The 24,895-nt window shown below is 31.2% G+C and overlaps 2 protein-coding genes across 3 annotated transcripts in view; one reads left to right on the plus strand and one right to left on the minus strand.

The window, feature by feature from the left end:
• LOC142328429 (uncharacterized) overlaps window positions 1-13,825 on the minus strand; it is a 61,977-nt gene extending 48,152 nt beyond the window's left edge. The window contains exons 1-2 of the mRNA XM_075372165.1: window positions 13,685-13,825; window positions 9,860-10,051 (exon numbers count right to left, since the gene is read on the minus strand). Coding sequence (XP_075228280.1) covers window positions 9,860-10,051; window positions 13,685-13,752 — 260 coding nt within the window. The 5' untranslated portion in view covers window positions 13,753-13,825. The remainder of the gene's footprint in view (window positions 1-9,859; window positions 10,052-13,684) is intronic.
• On the plus strand, window positions 13,804-20,347 carry LOC142328430 (distal membrane arm assembly component 2). 2 transcript variants are annotated; one of them, XM_075372168.1, is made up of 2 exons: window positions 13,804-13,936; window positions 19,268-20,347. In XM_075372168.1, exon 2 carries the CDS (start codon window positions 19,318-19,320, stop codon window positions 20,134-20,136), a length of 819 nt encoding a protein of 272 aa, XP_075228283.1. In that variant the 5' UTR covers window positions 13,804-13,936; window positions 19,268-19,317; the 3' UTR covers window positions 20,137-20,347. The 2 variants fall into 2 exon arrangements, with proteins under 2 accessions (XP_075228283.1, XP_075228282.1); XM_075372167.1 differs by lacking the exon at window positions 13,804-13,936 and adding an exon at window positions 14,074-14,236.
• Window positions 20,348-24,895: the final 4,548 nt, after the last annotated feature.

Raw genomic sequence — 24,895 nt, forward strand, 5'->3', positions numbered from 1 at the left:
TCGCAGTATTATCCGTACGACAATCTACAGGGAGATGTGAATATGATGTACGAAATGTTCGCCGGGTTTCGGTCCGGTTATTACAATAAACCGGAGGACGAGTGTCCCGCTTACAGTTTGGCGGATTTCAAAGCCAGTGTACCGTTAATAGTTATCGACTGTTCCCGACAGAACGAATCGCTTAAAACAGCAACCGTAGATGTACGTATCGATTTCGAGACCAAAAACAATATACCAGCGCACACGACTGCCTACTGTCTCATTATACATGATAGCATCGTCACATACACTCCGCTCACTGGAATAGTGAAAAAACGTATGTAATGCGGGAGGTATTTAAGATCGATCAATTAGGTGGTGGTGGAAGCGGTGATGGACGGGGAGAGGAAGGTAAAAAGCATATACTGTCGGCGTGGCGACGGTTTACGAAATGGTTGATAATATTGAGTGTATTTAAAACAGGTATTGCTGTTGGTGTAATTGTAACACTATTACTGGGCGACTTTTCGCATGAAAACAATGATGAAACCGAAACGGCGTAGAGTGACTTTTTCTGCACAATCACCGGTTAACATACCGTTAGTATGGAGTAATTCATCATCCGTGGAGGTGTTGTCCATTTTTCACAATGCTACCGTATCACCGACATCATCTTCGAAAAACATGTCACCTTTAGAAAAAGCAATAGTGCTACCAAACGTAACGTTAAACGATGATATCGACAAAACCGCATTGAAGAAGAAAGTCATAGTGAATGTAAAATCATCATTACCTTCAGCGAAGACAACGGTGTTACCAAAGGTAAACGCAACCAATATCTCATTACCTAACATAACGTTACATGCATATGATGATGCTGACTATGGTGGTTTCTAGAAGAGGACGTAGAAGAGGACGAAGAAGAGGTGGAAGGGTAACCCCCACCAATACCACAAATGTATAGAAAAAAAGGTTACGACAGACGATGCAGATCGACAGTTGAGTCAGTCATGGACGGAGGAGGAGGGTCGTGTTCATCAGACGATCAGCAGTTGTTACCGATCGCTGAAGAAACGTTAAATAACGATATCGTCGATCAGTCTTTATTAGTTAATAAGAAAAAAAAAACATCTTCTTCTTCGAAACCTTTGACGTCAAAGAAAAAAAACAGCGGCGAACAGAAAAAAAAGAAACCGCGTAATAAGCCGTACGAACGATCGTCGACGGATGAAAACACTAAAATTAAAAGGTCGAAAAAAACGTAACATTAAGAAGACGGTACCGTCAAAGAGGAGCGACGAAAAACAAGAAGACAAAAGGCCGTGCATAACACCGTTGGTGTTGAATAAGGACGAATTAGCCAAACACGGTATTTACAGTTCATTTGATGACGTATACGAATCTTTATACGATCGCACGCAGTAAATATTTGGTACGTTTATGGTGGGTATCCCCACCATAATTGTAATTACACCTTAATAAACGTCTAAAGAACTTACATCGGTCCTCATACGCAAGCGAGCAGTCGTTATGGTCGTTACATCGCAGTAAGTTATCGAATATCACGGCTTTCTCGGCAAACGCGGAGAGTTTATAATCAAAGAACTCGCTGTTGTCGGAGAAGAATGCTATATGCTTCTTCACTTTCGATTACCGTATCCAAAGTCTGCGATGCCGTTTAAGTACAAACGGATGGCCGGGTGGTTGGAGAGAAATTTTCACAAAATCAATTGGGATTACGGTGAGGCGGTATACAGCGATGATAAAATTAAGGCGCTTTGTTCACAGTTCGGTACGATATACACCAAAGGACTGGAAAAAGCAGAATTCTTGCGACGATTTCATTCCGACGTGCGTGAGATACCGGAAAACGCACCAAAACCGAAACATAATTACATCGTAAATTGTCCGTACCACAACCTCCATGCGAGTGGAAAATGTGCGTTACATACTGGATGTTTCTACATGCAGTGGTAGAAGTACTCTAATAAGTCGTTAGATCTGGCGAGAGAAGCCTATCGTCTGCGTACCTTCGAACATACAGACGCTAAAAACAAAGACGATTGGATAAAAACGGTTATTACTACTGTTTCGACAAAATGCGCATCAAATGTTGTTGGTGCAACGAACCGATCGACTCGACCCAACACTCGGTGCGATGTCGAAACTGCATAAAGGAAAACGTTCCTCTTTCTTTCGAGTCTATTGTTCCACGAATAAAGAACAATATGCCGTAATGTTTGTAATAAATCCAGCACAAACATTTGTGAGAGAAAATACATTAAAAAAATTCGAGTGTTGTTATAGTAGGCCTATCGGGGAGAGATTTCACTCATGTAAAAAAAAATCTCAACGCGCCGCGGTTACTACCTCCTGGGTAGTGTGGAAATGTAACCGAGAATGGTAAATGTACGTAGAGTGAGTTTAAAAGGGAACTAATGCTTAATTCCATTAACAGTTTAACGATGGATGTAGATATATCCGCATCGGTTTGGACAGTTAGATTTTTTCCACGTTGACGTGTAAGATCGTTGCGACATTTAACAAGACTTACATCCGCAGCGTTTCCGCACGCTACAAGTATAAGTGTGGACGTTGATCGTTTCAATACTGTTCGAGTGCATTTCAATTACGCGGCCACATACGCTGAACTTCACTACGGATTACAGGAATATTTAGACAGTTTAAAAATCGTTACTGTAGACGGTTTGTGTAGACATTATATTAACTATAGTGGCGAAATGACATAGTAGCGATGAACACGTTCACCGACTCGGTTAACGAATTGAGGTTTTATTGCTACGCATATTTGTAAATATTTTTTTATGATGCTTGTCGCCCGCTCTGTTCACTGTGACGATGAAATAATACATACCGTCGATTGTAGTAAACTAGAAGTTAAGTTACAGCGGACGTGGACTACCGAAATACCTTTGTTCCTGTGAAATGATTGTTGAAAACGCAAAAAAGGTTGTACAATATGGTACGCGCTAATAAATATGAACTGTTACGGGAAAATCGGTTCTCTTGTACAGTCATCGACGACAACGGTCTTTATCGATTATTTTGAAAAATTGCCGACAAAAGTATGTATACGGTCCCATCACCGTCGTCAACCGATCAGTCGAGTGTAAACTCTGCAAGTATGAAGATGAACGCCATATCGTTTGTTAACGCTTTCAACAATGACGTTTGTTTTCTCAAGAAACTACCGTGGAAACGGCTGACCGATCTTCACACCGGTGTAGACTACGTGATATTGGATATGAGAAAGGTATTTACATCTTTATACGAGTATCATATTTGCGCCATACTATACGACACCGTTGCAAACGAACTGGGTTGCTTTCAAATTTATTTACCGACCAGATATACAAAGATTTACCGATGATGAAATGTCTGTTGTAAGACGACGTTCGATGAAATTAACATATTACGGAAAGAAAGACGATGGATTGACCGAAGACTTAAAAGTAAGTTTGTAACATCTTACAGCTGAGAGTGTTTTATAGGCCTATCGGGGAGAGATTTCACTCAAAACAAAAAAAAATCTCAACGCGCCGCGGTTGCTACCTCTTGGGTGGTTTGGAAATGCAACAATAATATGATCATTATTTTTTTTAAACTAATATTTTATATATTTTTTGCAGACTTACTACTATCCATCATCTAAAATTGCAAAACAAATTGAGTACCGTATTGGGCGCCCGGTGTGACGTCACAAGATGGCGGCTGGACTACCAGCCGCCGCCGTCGTCGTCGTCGACCGCGACTTATATACAACTTATTTCGCTCAATTTGACAACTGTGATGATCTGAAAGACAGTATTCTGCAGAAAAAAAAATCTTTCAGTAAATTTGTAAAAAATATTGTCTATACAGTCCTTGTAATTCTACTAGGCTAAGAGACTGAAATATTTAGTCCTGCTAACTCAAACTAAGCTAATAGTTCATTCATCAGAAGACTTCCAGAAAGTTAACGTTAAAATCAGCACAAATCATGACACTGAATTTATTAGAGATACTTTAAAAAGCGTTTTCAGTAGCCATCGATATCAATTTTAAACTAAGGCACTGAATCGCACAGTATTCAAAATTAATCTATTCCATGAATAAATGGTAAAAACTTTCCTAAAAAGGTAGTCTTTAACAAAAATTAAGACTCCCAGTTTCTATGTGCAATTCTATAAAAAGCTTCACTAAGCTTGAAATTACCTAAATCAAAAATGGTATCTGTATTGATTAGTCAATGCTCTGAAAAAAAAGTATAAAATCAGGTGACTCATTGGAAAGAAATATTTCAACTTCTTCAGTTCATGTCTTAGGCGTTGAATATTTATATTGAAGATGTACATGGATTTATGTAATGTCCTATTCCACAGATAAAATAATTATTTAACCCTAAACTCATGAGGTGAGGTGTGTCATACCGCTTGAATATTTTGAAATAGTGTCCCTCATGTATAAACTGTTTCAACTCCTCCACCACCCGAGTACCTTTCACACATGTGCTCTTCTTTCAATCACCATTGTCAGTTATGACCTTCAGTGCTTGTTAATCCTGCGGTACCTTGTACCGGTCATCGTGCAGTATGCTTCTATATTCTAATGTTTGTTGGTTCTGTGTACCGCACCTCGTAGTGAGTGTACCTCTTTTTGTACAGTCTATTTTTAATTACTTCATTCTTTTTTCATTATTTTTAAGTTATAAGTTGTTACATGTTTTCTTAGCGGTAAAAAACGTTATTTTGTAAAAGGTAATTACATTCTTCATTATGTGTTTTGGAACTATTTTAATATTATAAGATGAATAGTGATCGTAGCGTTAGTAATGTTTCAACAGTCAAATAGTTTGACTGACGATTTGTTTTATGAAGACCTTAATAATGTAGATGATCCGGATATTGATAAAGACTATGTCATTGAAAGCGATCACAACACTTCATCTGAAGAAAGTAAAGACAGTTTGGATGGTGAAATAACTTCTGATCCCTGGGACAATACTGGTCATTTTTATTATGGCAAAAATGGTCTTAAATATTCAGCTGAACCTATCCACATGAGCAATACCAGAACTCAACGGTACAATATCATGGTCCAGCATCCACGACTAAAACAACATGCACATGCCTTAGGTTCAAAACCAGAACCGATTGAAACTTGGGGTCTAATTAGTGAAAATGATCTATTACACAAAATCATACACTTTACCAATGTAAAACTTTAAACGGTTTGAAATTTGCAAAATATCCAAATGCTACAGATATGCGTGATGTAGACCTTATTGAAATGAAGGCCTGTGTTGGTTTGTTTTTTTACTCAGCAATTTTTAAATGTAATCATGAATACATATGAGCAATATGAGACATATGAGCCACTGATGGAACAGGACGCAATATTTTTCAATGCGTTATGAGTCAAAACAGATTTGAAAATTTATTATCACATCTTCGCTTTCATGATTGAACTGATCATCTTCAATGCACCCAAGAAAATCCAGCGACTCCAATTTCTGAAATGTTTGAACAATTTTTGAATAATTGTTGAGATTCATACTCTATTAATGCTTATGCAACAGTAGATGAAATGTTTGTGGACTTTTGAGGTCAGTGTAGATTTTGAGTTTATATGCACAAAAAAAGCCATGCAAATAGGAAATAAAAATCCAAGCTCTAGTTGATTTCCAGACCCATTACTTTAGCAATGGTTATATCTATGTCGGTCAAGGCAGTGACGGTGATACAATTGATGAAACTGACCGACAGTATTTCAAACCGACCCAGTCGGTCATCCATCTAGCAAAGAATATAATGTACAGCAACAGGAACATCATGACCGACAACTGGTATTCATCAACAGAAATCGCTAATGTAACTGTATGATAGAGGATAAATATTTGTCAGGACAATGCGTCAAAACAAGCAGGAAATTCCATCTGAGTTCAATCCTCAAAGATGTCATCCTGTAGGAAGTTCAATATATGGATTCACAGCTAAAAAAACAATTGTATCTTATGTTCCAAAAAAAGGGTAAAAGAGTAATTTTTCTTTCTACAAAGCACAATACATCGGAGAGCTGCAAAAAGACAGGAAAACCTGAAGTAAATACTTTCTATAATCGTAATAAAGGTGGTGTGTAGACAAGAAATGTGCCATCTATTGTTCCAGCCAAAGAACTCATAGATGACCAATTTTCATCAGAATTTTAGACATCAGTGCTGTAAATGCTTACATACTGGCCCTTGTACAACCTCACATGAGTGAAGAATTCAAGACTTTCATATCTCTAACAAACTTCGAGCTTGTATAGGGCAAGTTCTACAGGTCAAACCACCAGTAATAACTAAAAATGATAAAGGTAATAGACTCGAAAAAAGAAGACACGTCACTTATGTGATCCAAAGAAAAGAAAACCATTTTATGTGTGCTGTGAATGTAGGAACCCCATAAGTCTGGAGTGTGCAAAAAAGGTATGCAATAAGTGTATTCAAGAAAAAAAAATGACTAATTTTACAATCTATATAGGGCTAATGAGTATTATTTTTAGTTTTTGATTAAAGAAATATTTTATTTTGTTGTGTTTTTTGATAGTGTATAAAGATAATTTCATTTAAGAATATCATCTTGTGAAACCACTAACACTTTTCAAACACTAAGTTTTTAAATTTTTCTCTTGTTACAACGAACCTTTATTTTTAAAAAAATTGTTTTTTCCTAATAAAAGTAATATTAATAATAATTCAGATTGTAAGCTAACAATATTCATTAAAAAAATACCTATAATAGATTTTATAATGTAATGATGATTAAGTTAAATAACCTGTAATTTAAAAACAATTTCCAATCTAAATTTTTAGTTACTCATTTGGAAAAAGGAGATAAAACACAAATACAGTGCAATATTTTCTTACAATAAAGTACTAATAAATCGAAATATAAATATATTGTTCTAAAAAGAGGGGTGTTAAAGATTTCAGTGTGACAGACCAGGCATCGTAAACTGCAAAACATTTAACCTAGTTGGTTGAGGGTTAAAAAAAGTGGAACCGACATTAAAATGCATTAAAAATTATAAATAATTAATTAATCCCTTGAACGTTTTTTTAAATCTACGCCTGTTTTTACAAAATTAATTTCTAGATATAATATACATTTGTTCTATAATACTGTATATGTTTACTACATACAAGCCAATACCAATATTACGTCAGTGGAATTCATATTTATGTGCTTTGATTGCTTTTCCATTTGTAATTATTACATTTTTCTATAAAATGCCATCTATTGGTCCATTCAAGTATCACACAAGTATGATCATGAATTTTGGCACCCATTCAAAAAATTAAGCATTCGGATGAAATTATTTCTTACTTTTTAGCGCATTTTGAAGTCTGTTCCATTTTTTTTTTTATTAATTATTTCAGAATTTTCTGTTTCTGATTAATAACGATAAGTAATTTGGTGGAGTTAATATGTTCTTTTTGGTGATATAATGCAGCTGCTTCCAGTCACAGGCCATTGGTGTTTTGTTCAATCTCCTTGGTGTGATACAGAAATAAATTTATGGCATCAGTTTTCATTTTACACGCTAACAACAAACACTGGACAAAGAAATGACATGGAGTTTGCTGATTTATTAAATAACTTGCGTTTTGGTGACGTTACAACTGGCAGATTAGAAATTCTTTGCAAAAGAAGGAGGATACCTTTAATAGACAAATTTGCAGATGGAAATGTTGTAAGAATATTCCCAACTATTACATTAGCCGATGAATGTAGTTAAAGTACGACTATGATATTAAAAACAAATAGAGTTTATACTATTAATGCTACTAATGAGTGAGACAAGAAGCTCCAATATGCAGGACAACTCCCCCTGGGAATGTTATTCTGGTAGACATCAATAACTGTGGTGGCCTGTTGCATAATGTAAAATTGGCAGTTTGTTCAAGAGTTGCATTAAGGTGTAATATATTGATTTCAGATGGCTTAGTTAATAGCGCTGTGGGAATTGTAAAGAAATTCAAATAGCCTGCCCTATGAAGAGACCAATGGAAAGGGGTATTACCAAAAGCTGCGTTAATAAAATTCAATGACAAAACAATAGGTACAAAAATGAAAGATGAAGGTAGTTGTGTACCTATTACACCAGTAAGTACAAAGTTTCAAGCTACTAAAGGATATGGTGGTGTAAAGACAAAAGCTACCTTTAATTTTAAGTCAGGCTGTAACAGTGCACAAGTTGCAAGGTACAACACTAAACAGAGCTGTAGTAGACTTGGAGGAAACGTATTTGCATAAGGACAAGTTTATGTTGCTCTAAGTCGAGTCAGAAGCTTAAACGGTTCAGCTTAGAGTGATTTAGATCCACATAAAGTACAGAATAGTCCACACGATAAAAAACTTGCCGAGACAGAAAGATTGAGAAACCTTGTACGGGATTCAATAATGTGTTACACTTCGCTCAATGTGTCGATTACTAACGACCTATAAACAATGTTAAGAATATTATCAAGAAATTTAGCTGTCTGAACTTGTGAGAGAACACAAAAGACCATGTAATGTGATGCACGTATAAAGAATTATAATATTCCCACTGTCCCTACCGATGCTGTATATTATATATATATATATTGGATCTGAAAGGTTTAAGATGAGATATCACAATTTTTTATGATTTTATTAACGATGGTACACATATTTTGCAGAAACTCATATTACCTACCTACAGAAGACCAAATAACATCATCTAAAGTTATGCATATACATAGAATATCAGGATTCCCATTGTACCTACCCACCCACCCGACAGGGAAAAATTTTTTTTGTCAATTTTCAGACTGATTTTATGTCTAAAAAATTTCTTCACCATTACAAAAAGCAGCTGCATCGAGTGCAACAAGTTTTATTTCAACTGGATTAACAGGGAAAAACTTATACGCAAACAAACATAAAAAAATATATATGCATAACCTACTTTTTTTTTAAGTAAGTTAAACAACTATCCCGACATTTGTCTGGAAGAATAAAGGAAACCCATGACTGAAGCCGCACAAGATTAATAAATACAAAATATCAGCAATTAAAACAAACAAATATGTGATGATAATGTATTTCTTAAATCTATTATCAGCAAAAGTAGTTTTTTGTACATTACCAAATCTATAACCACGCCCTTTCTATCATTTAAATGACAATTTCTGAAATATTCAATTAACTACCGTATGACTTTCTAAAGTACATTATTTCATTAATATGCGATTCACAGAGGTGAATCACATATTCAATGAAACTATTGGTTTATTGTGGAACAGACTGAACACAGAGCTAAATAATATAAATTTAATTTGTAATGGCAATTACAAACTCCCCCTACAACTTTGTACCACATGCAATGCAAAAAAAAATCAAACTTAGTGAAATGATGTATTGCATTTCAATTACAAATTACTTGTCACACCTCAAACTGTTTAACAGATGTTATTTCTTATTTAATCTATTTGCTTATATTTTTAGTATGAAATTCACCCTGCTGTGCAAAAATAAGTCTTAATTAAATACAGAGTTTAATTTTCATGATACGTTACATCACGGCAAAAATATTCACAATCTTCTGACACAGTTTTGATACTACAGTTCAAAACTAAATATTTTATCATTTTACTAATAATAAATGCATCAACTAAATCTGTGTAAATTTTTTAATAATTAATTTTTATTCTTTATATGAACACCTGGTTTTTAAAATTTGAAAATTCATTTTTTTAACTTTTGAAGCGCTTTTAACAGAAGTTTATTATATCTTTTTAAATGCTATAATCCAACCATATCATAACTAATAATTAACGTTACGACTAAAGAGAAAAAAAATTTTTACTCACTCTGAAATTAAATCATTAATAGCATTCCATTCATTCAAAACAGTTTTTACGACCACATCGGGTATTAGATCAGATGTATAAAATTGCTGTCTACATACTGGGCATTGTGAAATTTTCATTGAAAGCAAACAGTTATAACAAGCAAAATGACCACATCTTCCAACCGTATGAGGGTTTTCTGTAACATTATTGCTGAAACAGAAAGAATCAATTTTAATACTATTAAATTTTAAATACATTTAGGGTTGTGGAAAAAATTTCTCTGTTTTCTCCCAGTTGATGGCTTTACGATCGCATCTCCAGTAATATTTTGCAACGTTTTGAAAGGTGACATCACTACATATATTTGGAAAGATTTATGATTATATTAGTTAATTTATTTTTAAATAATTGCGATCTGAAAACGAATGAAAATAAATAAAAAATTCAATACATTTTGAAATTTTATTACAAAAAAAGGAAAGAATGCAATTCAAACTATGAAAAACTTTGCAATGTTTACAAACATGATGCAATATCATTATGTTTGGCACAAAGTTGGTTCAAGAGTTTAATCTTTGTAAGATTCATATTATTCTTCCGCACTGTAAAATCATTTGATAGAATATAAATAAATAAATATATATGGCAAAATAAATGGATGTTTGATTAAAGGCATTATTGCTTTGAATGTCATCAGAATTAGACTGCATGTGACTATATATATATATATATATATATATACGATCACGGAGAATGTTACAAATTGTTGCATCATAGAACATAATGCTGCATCGCCAGTAGATATGAAAGATTTACATACATGTTAATGTAGATAGTCTTAAGTGCAACAACAAAGAGACTTCTTTGATGGTGACAGTATAATTCTGACGACATTCAAAGCAATAATGCTTTTAACCAAACATCCATTTATTTTGCCACTGTTCTCAATAGACATTTCACAAAGCTAGTGTAACTGATTGTATACTTCCTTTGTAACGATATCGACTGGATTGTCTGGATTCAAACCCAAAAGAAACAAGCATAGTATAACAGTGGCTGAGAAGAGATGCACTCATATTCAAAATAATTGTAACCATAGTAAACATGTAAGAAAGCTCTTAAAGTGTACTTACTGAATAAAAACATATAAGAACACAATGTTATTTATCCACCACTTCTTATTAATAAAGTTCAGCAGTAAAGATACTGCTTTAAGGAGGCAGATCAAACAAGACACCTTGATAAATCAAAAATAGAACCAGCTGTATAGAATTATTATTGTAAACCACCAGGTTTGGATTTACATAGTAAAGGAGGTTTGAAAACTCATTCTGAGAAACTACATTATTATTAATAATATATGTTCCCTAAAGGAAAATAGAATTAAAAAAATCTAACAAGATTTAAAAAAAGAAAATTACACTGATGCATATTAATTAATTAGAGATCAAGCCAATAAAATAAACACTGAACACAAATTCCAGTAACTGACATTAGCATAATAAATATGAACCACATTTCTGCAAACTAGATCGTAGAAATGATGCCGAGGCGCAGCGTTTTCTTTGTTTGATACAAGAACATTATTAAATCCAATCCTAACAATTTCATATTGAGTCTGATCTATCTGTAAAGGGCTAATGATATCTCAGACAGAACTTAACATCCTGTCAATCATCTGGATCAGGAGTAAATAACTGAATCATGATCTTGTCAAGATTTTGCTAAAGCCCACTAGAATTGAAGAATACATGTTTGATTTGTATTCCATAATCTCAAATTTTTAAAATGTCAATTTCTGAATTTTCATATATGTTTAATTCATATCATATACTGAAATAAAGTATAAAAAAGATTAATATTGTAATTGCTGAGAATTTTTTATTGACTCGAACATACTTTTGGACTTTTTCAAACATCACTGCTGTTTGTAAATGGAAAAGGAGACAGAGGATTTGAACCTAAATTTTCACCCAAACTTCCAATAAAAGAAATGCATTTTGAAGCAAACATTCATTAGCTGTGTATCTTTTCCATTTTCTGTTTACTGATGCATCAATTACTCTTCAATCAGCATTTAAATGCAAATATTAATATTTTACCTTTAATCAGGAGGTTGGTAGGACACAATATCTGCCAAAATCTTTTTAAACAGATCTTTCATTTATGCCATCAACAACATATAAACCCAACAAATAAGAGTCAATCATGGATCGTTGTGTACTATACTAGCCGTTATGCTATATATAAGCTGCCATGTAATTTCTACTGTGCATGTGTATGTATTGGTGTTAGATTTAGTTTTATCTATGTACAACAGTTTGATGGGTACAATCGCGTTTTTAAAGGAATGCACATCTCAAAGCACCCACTGTTACAGTAATACTAATGTTTCTTTTTTATGCAACAAGAATAGGCTTTCATTAATTTTCAGTTTTTCTAGGTGTCACCTATTTGTCTTTGATTTTCTCAACAGGTCATTAGCACACACTTTACTCATAATTACACCAATTAACTGTAGCATAATGGTTAATTTCCAACTTCTGCTTGCAAAACTGTACTGCTATAAGTTTCTTATACCAGCAATAGATGCAAAATAAATTTTCTGGAAATGCAATTTACAACCTCTAGTACATATCTTGTCAAAAAATTATTTGTATTCTCAACGGTCAAATTTAGAACATCATCTCTCTCAACTGTGTAACTATAAAAACCATTTCATAATAACACTACTCTTCTTCAGGCTATGTAAAATAACACGCTTTTGAAAAAACTTTACGACAACCTCTTTATTGTAAATAGTTTCATGTAAATGAATAAAATTCATAACTAGAACAGATCCTCTTGCAGGATAACCAGGCAACAAATCAACCAGATATCTTATCACTACCATGGAATTTTTGTATTGTTATATCTGGCTTCTGTAGACATGAAAAGTGCTCTGTTCATCTTGTACGTGAAAAAGATAGATTATAAGATGACTTCCATGCAATGTTTCCTAAATAATGTACTGGGAATAACGAAAAGCAAATCTATTTCCATGATGCCTTATGGTACATTAATACAAAAATCATCTACATAAAGCACATAATTAGTTTGTATATCAGGAATCATAATTTTTTTAAAAATTCTGAGAAATGCTGTTCCAATATGAATGCTGAAATTTCAGTTAGTAAGAAATTATTGAATATAACAACATAAGACTATTAATACTCCATAGCTTGGTAAACTCATGACCTGCATTTTTAAATGTAGAGTTATTAGCTAAATACTGGTCTGATTATACAAAAGCAAACAACAGATGTAATTAAAAGCTTACATGACATTGGGCAATCATATCTAGCAAGAAAAATAAACCTTTTGATTATTTAAAAATTACTCTGCCCTAAAAATTCTTTAATTTTTCTAAATAATTAGGAGTTAGATTAGGTTTTCGGTACATGTTGGTTAATTTTGGTAAGCATTTTAATAAATACATCTGAGCCAAAGTAATTAAAAATTTGGTTTATTGTTTGATAATTATTACCGTAGCTATTGTTGGTACATATTAATTTAAGATTCTTAAAACGCTTTTTCACCATGCATAAATGCTTTATAAAACAAAAATTTTTTTCATCACAAAACAGACTTCTGATATGAAACTCTTTTACTGCATCAATCTGTCAACAGCAGGCCCAATTATGGATTATCTTACATAAATCTGAGTCACCAGTCTATAAATCTGAGTCACCAGTCTCATAAAAGAAACTGCTAAGAGAATAAATATATTACCAAGAAATCCACTTCTCAATAAGAAATACTACCTTAATAACAATTATTTTTTATATAAATAACAATAATTACCATAGTCTACATTTCAAAGCTTCTTTAAACTTAATCAAAACCTGGGCAGAATATAGTGATTCTTCCATAATGTATTTTATAATAAATAAGAAAGAACGTTAAAAATGGCATAACCACAATTATCTCCAGGACAATAATAGACTAATACATTACACTTGGCGCCAAAGTGATGAAACCACAGACAAGGTAACCAACATTTCATACGCAACAGATGGTAGTTGTAATTTTTATAAAGGAAAATAAGAGTTTAAGGTAATATTTTGGAAATAATATATATCTACAAGATATTGCATTTGTTTATAAATTATTTTAATAAATTTTTATTTATGACTTTTACGGACTGAATATTTTGTTTTTACATTCTACTCATTACCACATTTGGTAGAAAAACAAATGAAATCATATGATCATCGTGGAGGTACTATAACCTCAAAGAAAGTTAACGTTAAATTTTTTATTAACATTTTGTCGTATTGTAGTCATTAGAAGTTATAATTATGTTTAATGATATAAGAAAACATCTATGCTGTTCTGCTATGAAAAATTTTTGTGGTGGGTGTTTTTGAAAATAAATTAATGATTCTTTTCAGAACGATTTCGACACGAAAGTTTTACTGTGTTAACATTTATTACCCTTATTGTAATAGTTACAACCATATACAAATGATTTTTATTACAATATTTTTTCTTAATAAAATTTTTCCCAGTTTGAGGTGAAAAATTTTGTATATACATGGCTATGTAAATTTATACACATAATTTGTAATGTTGGGTTAAACGTATTAATAAATAATTTGCGTAACAGTTTTAATAAGTTGAAATTGTATTAAAATTTGTCGTGAAGTTGTTACCAAAAAAATTATTAGTTAAAATCTGTAAGGTTAATAATTTAAATTATAGAGATAGTAGGTACAGTTTCTATGAGTTAATATTTTAATTAATTTTACTGATAATTTTAAAATTATAAATAAATTTTTCAAAATTTTCAGCATGTTGAATGATAATTATGCACCTCTTTTGCAATCTTACTGTTGACATGTTATCAATGTTATATTTTTAAAATGTTAGGAAATCCCTTAAGAGGGTGTATACCTATTTTATCATTATTGTATTTAAATATAAATTAGTACTTTAATTAAACAAGAAAATACTAAACAAACTTACAAAAGGTGTATTTAAAATCTAAAACTAGATGCCTCTTTCATTTGTTAAACAGTCATCATCAGTATATATTGAGAAAAAAGTATGACATGAATTTATAAACAAATGAAAAAAAAGATTTGTTTTTGTCAAAAGACTGTATGAACCTTAAAGCAGTTAAACAGATATGTCCTACTACAGAAAAAATTAAGTAATGGGAAAACTTTCAGAAAATAATTTTTAATACTAAAGTTAAAAATTAAAATTTTTTTGGAAAATGAGAAACAAACTCACTTCCAGAGTGTAATTTAATTATTAAATTATAATTGAGAGATTAATTAACAAAACGCTTAAAAAATCTGTCTATTTTTTCATAATTTTTATCAGGGTTTGTACGCTTAGTAACAATTTGTTTTCAATTGAATTTGCATTACGTCTGCCATTTTAATCCAACATTAACAAATCAAAATTTTTAAGATCAACCTTGTAACAAACTTAGCACTTTGTTGAATAAATAAAAGCAGCTTTAAAACCACTTGATCACATTCAGTGTTACTAACCTACGTGTTATATCATTGAAAAGGATGTTTTGGCCAAAAATTCTTCCTTTATATTATTCTGAAGTAAGGTGTTTGCTTTATTTGTTAAGTTTTTGTTGATTTTTTTTCAGTATTCTGCTGTCAAACCATTGACAGGTTACAATTAAACTTAGATGTACCTTTAATAAAATTCATTTCTGTGTGTTTAGTCTTTAAAGTGACACCCATACATTTAAAGTGACATCTTATATGAAAAGTTAACATTTTAAATTTTACTATGCTGTTTAATGAATAGGCAGATTATATCATTGTCATTGTTATGGGATCAGTTGTCCTACTAGTACAGAAATGTTTATTTAACTCAAAACATTTCTAACCTATTGTGAAGCATAAATTTGTTAAAATGTAATCTATATATAATGAAATTGCTGTAGGTGAGCTTTTTATTTGTGAATTTCATTTATTGTAACCCTCTTGCTGCTTTTATTTTTAAGGTAGTTTCTGGTATCGCATACCAGAAACTAAGTTGCCCATTAGTTTTCCAATCAGTGAAATAGACACTTGCCTTATTTCACAATTAATAAAAGTAATAATATACTACAAAACAGTAATATAAAATTTGGTAATTATTTAGAAAGATAACGCACATTCAGAACTCTATAATCTTGGCATATGTTGTGTTCATTACGCTGATTGTAAATATAAAAAAGTGTCTCTTTATTGTAGTTTTTTAGTTACATTAAGGTTAGTTAAGGTAAATAACAATTCCATGTACTGAACTTTGTATAATATCATAACCTAGCATTCACTAACCTCATCTAATCAACCTTAAATATTAAATTGATCAATTTAAAAACAAGAGAATATTGACAAATTCAAAACATTACCCTTGTCAAAATTCTTGATAATTACAGGAATATGTAATTTTTTGATTGAAAAATCAAAATTTTAAAATCTTTATAAATCAAAAACTTAAGTGATTTTTTTAATTTACAATCAGCGTGGTAAACACAATTACATATGCCAAGATTATTCACTTTTGAATATGTGTGACTTTCTTAATAGTTACCTAAAATTCAAACAAGATGGGTTGTGGGTGTTAAGGGTAATTAATTTTTTCTTAAATAAAAACATTTAAATGATTGGGCAGTAAGACTGCCGCCAATAATTTCTTCATCAACACTGACTTTCAAAGTTTGCTTTATAATTGAGAATTTCAATACTAAAGTTTTTTTGTTGTTGTGCATTATTTCATAACTTTGTTAATAGATTGAGTATATTAAAAATAAGTATGAACAATTTTAATTGTTCTTCAGTTGTTGTTAAAAATTTTAAAGTGTCAAGTTTAAATGTGGGAGGGTCATTTTTAAAGAAATTGCTATACTTTGGTTCACAGTAAAGGAAGAGAACTTTTATTTATTAAATTGTTTTTTAATAGCAGTATTACAATTTATACATAATTTACATTAGAATTTAAGGATGTAAAAATATTGAGAATGAAAGAATTTTCATTAAAACTGGTGAGAATGTTGACCATCTGTTAGAAAAAGTGTCACATCACATAAGCAAGAAATGCAATGCAAGCATTTTACTTGTTTGTTTTGCCATTTTAGTTGGATGTGCTAGAGAAATTAATTGTGAATGTGAGCAGTATGTCTCTGAAAAACTGAAGAAATTACTATCATAGTGTTAGTGTCTTTTTTTGTATTAAAAAGGTGCAAACAATGGGGAAATAATAGTTTTGGTATTTTGAGATTTTACTAAAGAATTTTTTGTAAATCTTGAAATCGAAAAAAAAATTAAGGAAAGTTAAAGATATTGTATTTAATTTTTATGAGTTTATTTAATCAATAAGTAAAATGTTAAAATGGACTGGAAAATTTATCTAGATACCGATTTTGGTTTTATTATTTAAGATGAAATTAGGAACAGATTAAAATTTTTTAATGTGGAACTAGGCATACCACTAGTATGCGAAGTTCCCGTTTATTCTTGGTTCCCGTTTTATTTCTGGTTTACATCAATGATAAGGAATCAGTTTAATATACATTAGTTCTGTTGGTAATATATCACTTGTTTGCTGAGGTTAAAGTTTTCATTACCTTAACTACAAAGTAACAGATAGATTTACATTCATAGTTTGAACATTTGAATATAATTGAATTAATATTAAATAAAATACAAACTTTTATTGAATTTTACAATAAATTTAATAAACAAGAACTTAAAATAAGCATATAAATCAGTACTTATACTAAATAAAAAATTTAAGTTTAAATTTATAGGGCATTTTTATTTTGATTAGGTGACTAAGAACTGGACCATATATTACAACTGTTTCTTGTTTTATGATCTTATGTCGCTCTTATCTTCTGATATTTTGTTTATATTTTTAGTTTGGGTTTTTCTTGGAATCCTGCATTTTGTATTTTTCCTTTTTCTTAAATCTTCAGTTTGTAGTTTTAGTTGTTCTCAATCCTGTAAGTTTTGAAAAATTACCTTACCTGAATTTAATCTGTATTTTTTATTCTTTTTTGTTTTGGTCCAAGGAGTTTTCTTAATTTCTCTTTCTTTCTATTGTTTAAGTTTTGTTGTAATATTGCCAAAATTTGCCTATGTAAATAAAAATTACAGTTGAATTACTATTTACAGTGTCTTATTTTGGTATTTACAGATATTGATTTTTTATTGTAGATATTTTGACAAAATTTATATGCTGTTTCCATTTATCCTTCTCCTTCAATCGCTCATTCTTATAAACAATTTAATTGGATAATTTCACCTAAATATTTAAATACTTTAACTTAATTGATTTTTTTCTAGTTTCTAATTTTATAATTTTTGAGGCATTTTTATATTTGTTATAAATTTTGCCATTTGAAAATATATTTGTAAGCCTGTTCTCTTGAAGATTTTATTTAAATATTCAAATTTTATTTTTGCACATTCCAAATCTTTTAGAGGATGGACTATTAGATTATCTGCAAAAGATAAGGACTAGTTAAAATACTCATTAATAAAGTAAACTTATTTTAATTCACATTATCAGTGCATCCCATTACTGTAATATTATTATTTAAAATCGCATCTTCAATGGCAGATTTCCTTATAGAATGGTATTAACATTATAATTATTAACTCTAGATGAAGTTATATTTGGCATTGATTTTTTTCTTCATAACTGTCTATCAGTAAATTGTTTCCGTAATTTAGAAAAACATTAACTTCTCATTAATATTGTACTGGATTATAAGGATTGAACTTAAATGTAGAATTTCAACTAAATAAAATACACTTGTGAATCAAGATTATAAATAATTTTGAAATAACAATTTCCAACCTCAACCAGCAAAATCAGATATTACTATAACATAATCTTTACAAAATTAAACACCTAGCCCCAATTTTAATAGTTTAGTTAATTATTTATATCAAAAGGTGAAAATAACTTGCTTAATAAATAGAAAAGAATGGTTAAATAAAGCATGGAACATCACTGTGCAATAGGCACAAATGTAACTAATCATACTTAAATCAGTACAGCAACATTATGAAAAATGATGTCAAAAAAACTGTTAATAAATAGAATATATCTGTAGGTTAAAAAATTCTTTACCAGATTCCTACAAATTTCAAACTTGTTCAGTTTGAAATAGAGAGAGGGAGTAATGAACAGTGTTTCATGCAATGATGAAATAAGTATATTATGTCAAAACATGCTGAAGGGTTAATACATAGAATGTTCTAAGGAAATTATCATATTTCCGTACCTCCATATATATTATGTATGTTTATTTTGTACTCTGGTAATATTATTTGTTAGTTGTAGTTTTTTAAACAACTTTTTGAAATCTCTAGAATTTTTAATAAGCGATATACATGTAACGGTATTTTTTTTCTTTAGGTTCAAGTTATCGAAGCGCATCTAGAAAACCAACATATATTGAAACAGATATGAAATCGTCATCGGACCGTATACCATCATATGTTAAAGAATATTTAGAAACAAAAAGACGTGCTGAATTTTCAGAAGTTAATGAAAATTCCCTTTTTAATGCGATTGTTAGATCCTTTGATAGCAAAAGAGACGGTCCACCGAAGCGAATTAGTTGGAATGCAGATACATTCAGCCTTGAAAACGTGAAGAGAGTTATAAATAAGAAGAAAATAGAGTATGAATTGTTTCAACAAAGATTCATACCAGAGAGGCATAGTCAATTGGGAAATGAAATCGGTGCAGCTCATTTTATTGTGTTTAGAGGAGGGGGTGTAAAATTCTATGGACATAATGCGTGGATTAGGATGAAAAAAGGTGATGAGCCTGATTGTTATGATAAATATTTACCAAAAAAATTTGATCCTTCATTTTATATAGAAGCGATTGATGCGTCGAATATTAATCTGTATTACGAGGGGTTACAAAATTTAAAAAATCTGGCTCAAATAAAGTGGATCAGCTTTAAAAATAATAAAAGTTTTGATGACTGGCATTTAGACAGAGTAACGTATGAATTCAGAAATTCTTTAGAATATTTGGATATCAGCGATTGCCTTAAGGTCACATACAGAGGCTTAACAGCATTATGTAAATTAAAAAAATTGTCGGTTTTGGTTGTAAATAATATTGCAGAATCGTGTGAATTTCAATTATCTTGTTTAATGCTTCAGGATGTTTTTCCAAATCTAGAAATAAAAGGGGTTAAATTTATTGATATAAATGATGTTGACAGTAATTCCACTAAAAAGGAAAAAGAGAGTACATCTTCATTATAATATTTGTTATAACATTTAATTAGTTCATCAGACAATACATTAATGTATAATGTGTTGCTTTCCTTTTTGGTTTCTTTTGACGACAAATACTTAATAATTTTTTTTATATTGTAAGCAGTAAACAGAATTTAATATTGTAATGCATGTAATATCTACAAAACATTAATAAATGTTTATGCTGTAATTGATTCATTTACAGCATAGAATGAAATAGTTTTTCCATATCTGTCTAGTCATATTTTTCCTTTTATAATGCTTACAATGATTTTTCTTCTGTAAGCAGAAATCTGTAATCTAGCTCAGATTCAGTTCCTAACTAGTACAGATATTATTTTAAAAGCACAAAACCCTTTACAAAGCCAGAGAAGGAAATGCCTTGTGATAAAGATCAGTCCTACTCAGCTATAAACCTAGCTTTTTCACAGAATATATATAACACATGATACCTTTTTGTTGGAACCACAAATACCTCCCTAACGTTTAGTCACTAGTTTAGAATTACACCTTACTCGAAGAAGATTTTTATTCAGTATTTAATTGGTTCAGTCGGCAGAAGGATAGTGCTGGGTAAAATAATCATATTTATTCGATAACTTAATAGCACATGGCAGGAGCCCTTATTATTTACCGATCTCTTATACTAATTAACTATCGGTTGTCTGTCATAAGGAGAAAACTAATTTATTAATTTAACATTTACATAATACAATTGAATTATATAATTGCAACACCTTAATTCATAGTTGGGTCAGTCCATTTCAAATCATCCAGCCAAAAATTAAAATGAAATCCATGGTCTCAGAATGTCATGCAAATTTCTGTATTCGTTCTATTTGCCACCCTTATTAACATGTAAAATTTTATTGTGATATCTTTAATACTTTTTAAGTTACTATTTTTTTAAATTGTTAAAAAATACAATATTGTTGTTTCCGAAGCTTTTAGTGATTGTGACGTTGATTTAGCAAAAAACTCATAACTGTCAATTTTCATTATATCACTAACATTTTCAGAAAAATATACAGAATAGGGTAAAAATGCATTCAGCAACTTATCTCTTAATTGCTGCAGTAAATATAAGCTCAAACCTGGATTTCATAATTTTTAAATACGATTTAAGATAAGAGGCACTACAGTAACCAAAATTTTTTTAATATTTATATTTCTAAAAGTATGAGCAAGTAGGTTCCGGAAGAAAATGTGTGGAAGAAAATTTTGACTGCCAATACATTTAATACATCATGAAACAACTGACAAATAATTCACATTAATATGATGCAACGCGAGGTAATATCAAGATCCTATAAACCAATTTGTGGCTCATTTCAAAAATATACATTACCTACTGTGTTTATTTAATTTAGCACATAAAATCATTACCATTACCATTTTTTAAGCATTAAGACTTGAAATTTTATAATTTAATTTTGCTTTAACTTTAAAAGTTAATGTACAACGAATTGAATAAATTCAGTAGGTGAAAGAAGAACTTACAAAGTCTTCTAAAAGTCTTGACGTAGGCTCATTTGTTATTTATACCTGTTATGTCAGTGAAATTACAGAAATGTTTCTTACAATAAACCTGGTTCGAATGAAACACCAACACACCCTGTTATTTATGGACTTGTGTTTGTTTTAACATTTTGTTGCACTGAAGGTTGATTGAACTAATTTCCTTCTCAGGAAAATAATACATTCTCCCGGATGCTTTTGTGAGGGGGCTGACACATGAAATTGTGTTGCTCACAAGAATCCAGCAAATGTCTTCTTTTGAGGTCCAGTGAAAAGATGGAACAGGCCTGTGGGGATGCAGAAATTTAACTTGAAATGTCACCTTCATCTTCATGTTTTGATAAAACAAATCCAAAAAACTACTGGTCATCACAAGTGCAGGTAATTTAGTTGTGCACACCAACTTCAGACATCTTCACTGATGGGTTTTCTGCAGAAAAATTGAAGACTGTGCAGAAGTTTTCATCAAAACTTACACATTTTGTTACAATCGAGTCTTCAGATTTGGGTTCAAAGTGGTGAAAACTACGTGTACCAGGCTTCGTGTAACTGTCTTGGCTTTGGAGAAACCAGCTTCTAGTTTTTGGCTTGCCTCTTTCATTGTTTCTTTTTTAATCATTGTGAATTTTATGTTTTCTATTTTTGTCTTGCAAAAATCAAAAAATTTTTGAGCATTATCAATAGCACAGGACTATGTAGGGGAATTTCTTTTGTCACAATGCACTTGATAGTTCCATCGATACCGTCATAAGGTGACTTCCCATGGCTGGTGGCAAGAAAAGACCATGTAGCTTTTAATTCAAAGTTCTTTTCATGGAAGCACAGATTGAGAAAGTTTTTATACTGTGCTGCACATGCATCACTATAACAAGTCATACTTTTAACCTCTGGAAAACTTTTTTCAAGTTTTCAGCAACAACCTTTGTGTTTTATGAACAAATGGTACATCATGCTCCAAGTCATCAGACACTATGCATAAACTAGAAGCTATTAGGTCTTCATTGTTTTTATGACGTGAGTTACATCACAACTGGATGAAGAGAACAGCAGTTGCTTGTTCAATGATACCATTGGACTTCATTTTGCAAAACAAAAGAATATTTTCACTAAAATCAATAAGAACAATGGCTTCATCTACTTTCAGATTGCTTTTGATTTTTTTTCAAATATATGGCCTGAGATTTTGTAATGAAAGAGCGAGGTATTAGTTTTTCTAGGCCTTGAACTAAGGTTTCCAGATATTCTTCTAAAGTTACAATGAACTGCATCTGTTGCATTCTGTCAGTAGATACCCAAGCGGAAAATGTCACCTCATCATTAGGATCCCACTCTTCGAATTTCTTCATAATGAAGAATTTTAGATTGTTGCTTAAAGGGCAGTTTGAGCAGTGCTGTAACATACACGCTCTTGAACATACTGACTTCTCAATAAGTTCATTGTAGTTCTCTTCAATTGAACAAGCACAAAGCAATATTGAAACATTTTCATGAATAGTACAGACACAAACAAACGTGTACCAGCAATCCCTGCTAATACACATCATTATGGTCGGAGCATGTAGAACTTGGACAGTCCAATTTTAAGACCTGGCTGTTCAAACTTGACAGCAGAGTACAGCTCATTCAAATTTCCTAACAGAACTTTTTGCATGTAATCATTTTTTGAAATGTTTATTTTATCTTTAGCACCTGGCATGACTCAAGAGTATTCACCACTTTGGTATAAGCTTAATCGCATTTTCATCGAGTGTGGATGTCCTTTTCTTGGCTCAGGCAGTGCAATTATACCCTTATCTTTAAGAAGATTCTTAGCTTTATGTGCCATATACTAACTCGCATTGAATTCTTTGCTTATTTTTTTTCTGTTCCATTAAGCAGGAACTAGGGTTAACATTTGTATTTTTCTTTTTGTGAAGTGGTAACTTTGAGCTTTTCTTTCATTAAGTCTATTAGTCTGTTCATATCCTTTACTTTTTGTTCAATTTCTTTTATCAGAGCAAGTGGAGATTCATCTGCTAAGGTAAATTCCTTTTCTAAAACCTTGCGTACTTTTGACTTTAATGTAGCAGCAACAGATTCAGTTTTTCTCTTTGCATAGCTTGATCTGCTATGTGGTGCTATTCCATGAAGTTAAGATGGGGGATTCCCCTAAATTTTGCATGGATGAATTTAGTTCTTCCAATTTCTGTTGTTTAGAAATAGATAGTTCTAAGTTACTTATCTCTTCACTATTGCTGACCATTTCTTCAATTCCAGTTTCATCATGCAATAGTGTGTCATGTTTATTAACTTTTTATCTTAAACATCAGATATTTTCTGCCCAGGGACTGATTTTACAAACTTTTATAAATTGTTAACTTTTTGGGAGAGTTCCAAATTATTACTATAAAGATTTTATTATTTTTTTCTTTTGAGATTGCAATGGGTCCATACAAAATTTTTGGTAGATCTCAAACTCATTTAAGAAAAATACTTCATGATGTTCACAGACAGAAATTAATCGTTCTGAATTCACCCCGCTCCTTAATATATTAACTTGTAATTGTTCCAGCGATGTGATACTGATCAACTTTGTCTGTTGTGTGCAACTCAACTTATGTCAACTAATGTTCCATTTCCTTTCCCAACACTACACTGTTCAGATTGGTTTGCAGGCAGTTTAATAAATTCACTACAAACTTTCATTAATAATCATAGTCCGAATAAAACTAACAGGTGAAGGCCTATGCTTGTTGTTTGGGGAGGTGGATGAGGGCATTCATGTTGAATCTTGAATTCTTCATATTGGAACAAGCAGCATGCTTCAATGAAACCTGCACCTACAAGGAAAGAGTGATGGTGACTCAACTGCTTAATCTTTATTCTTTACATTTTCTTGTTGCCACAGGTGCCTGGCATTTTCTTTGTTTAATTTATTTACACGGTGTAAATATAAAATAATTCTAAAATCAATAATTAATTGATTGTTTCATAAATATTTTTACAACTTCGGATCAAATAAAGTTTTGTAACATAATTTCACTATCTTGAATATGAACCATTATATGTGTTTTTCAGGAAGTAAAATGTGTTTTATTTAAGGGTTAAATATACTGGTAATTAAAAAACCACAAATTTTCTTCCACAACTTACTAGGTCATACTTTTAGAATTATATATTTAAAAAAAATACTTTGGTTACTGTAGTGCCTTTTATCTTAAATCGCATTTAAAATTTTTGTTTTTTTCTTCAAAAAATTATGAAATCA

Source organism: Lycorma delicatula, chromosome 7, assembly GCF_047948215.1.
Source record: "Lycorma delicatula isolate Av1 chromosome 7, ASM4794821v1, whole genome shotgun sequence".
Taxonomy (NCBI): Eukaryota; Metazoa; Arthropoda; class Insecta; order Hemiptera; family Fulgoridae; genus Lycorma; species Lycorma delicatula.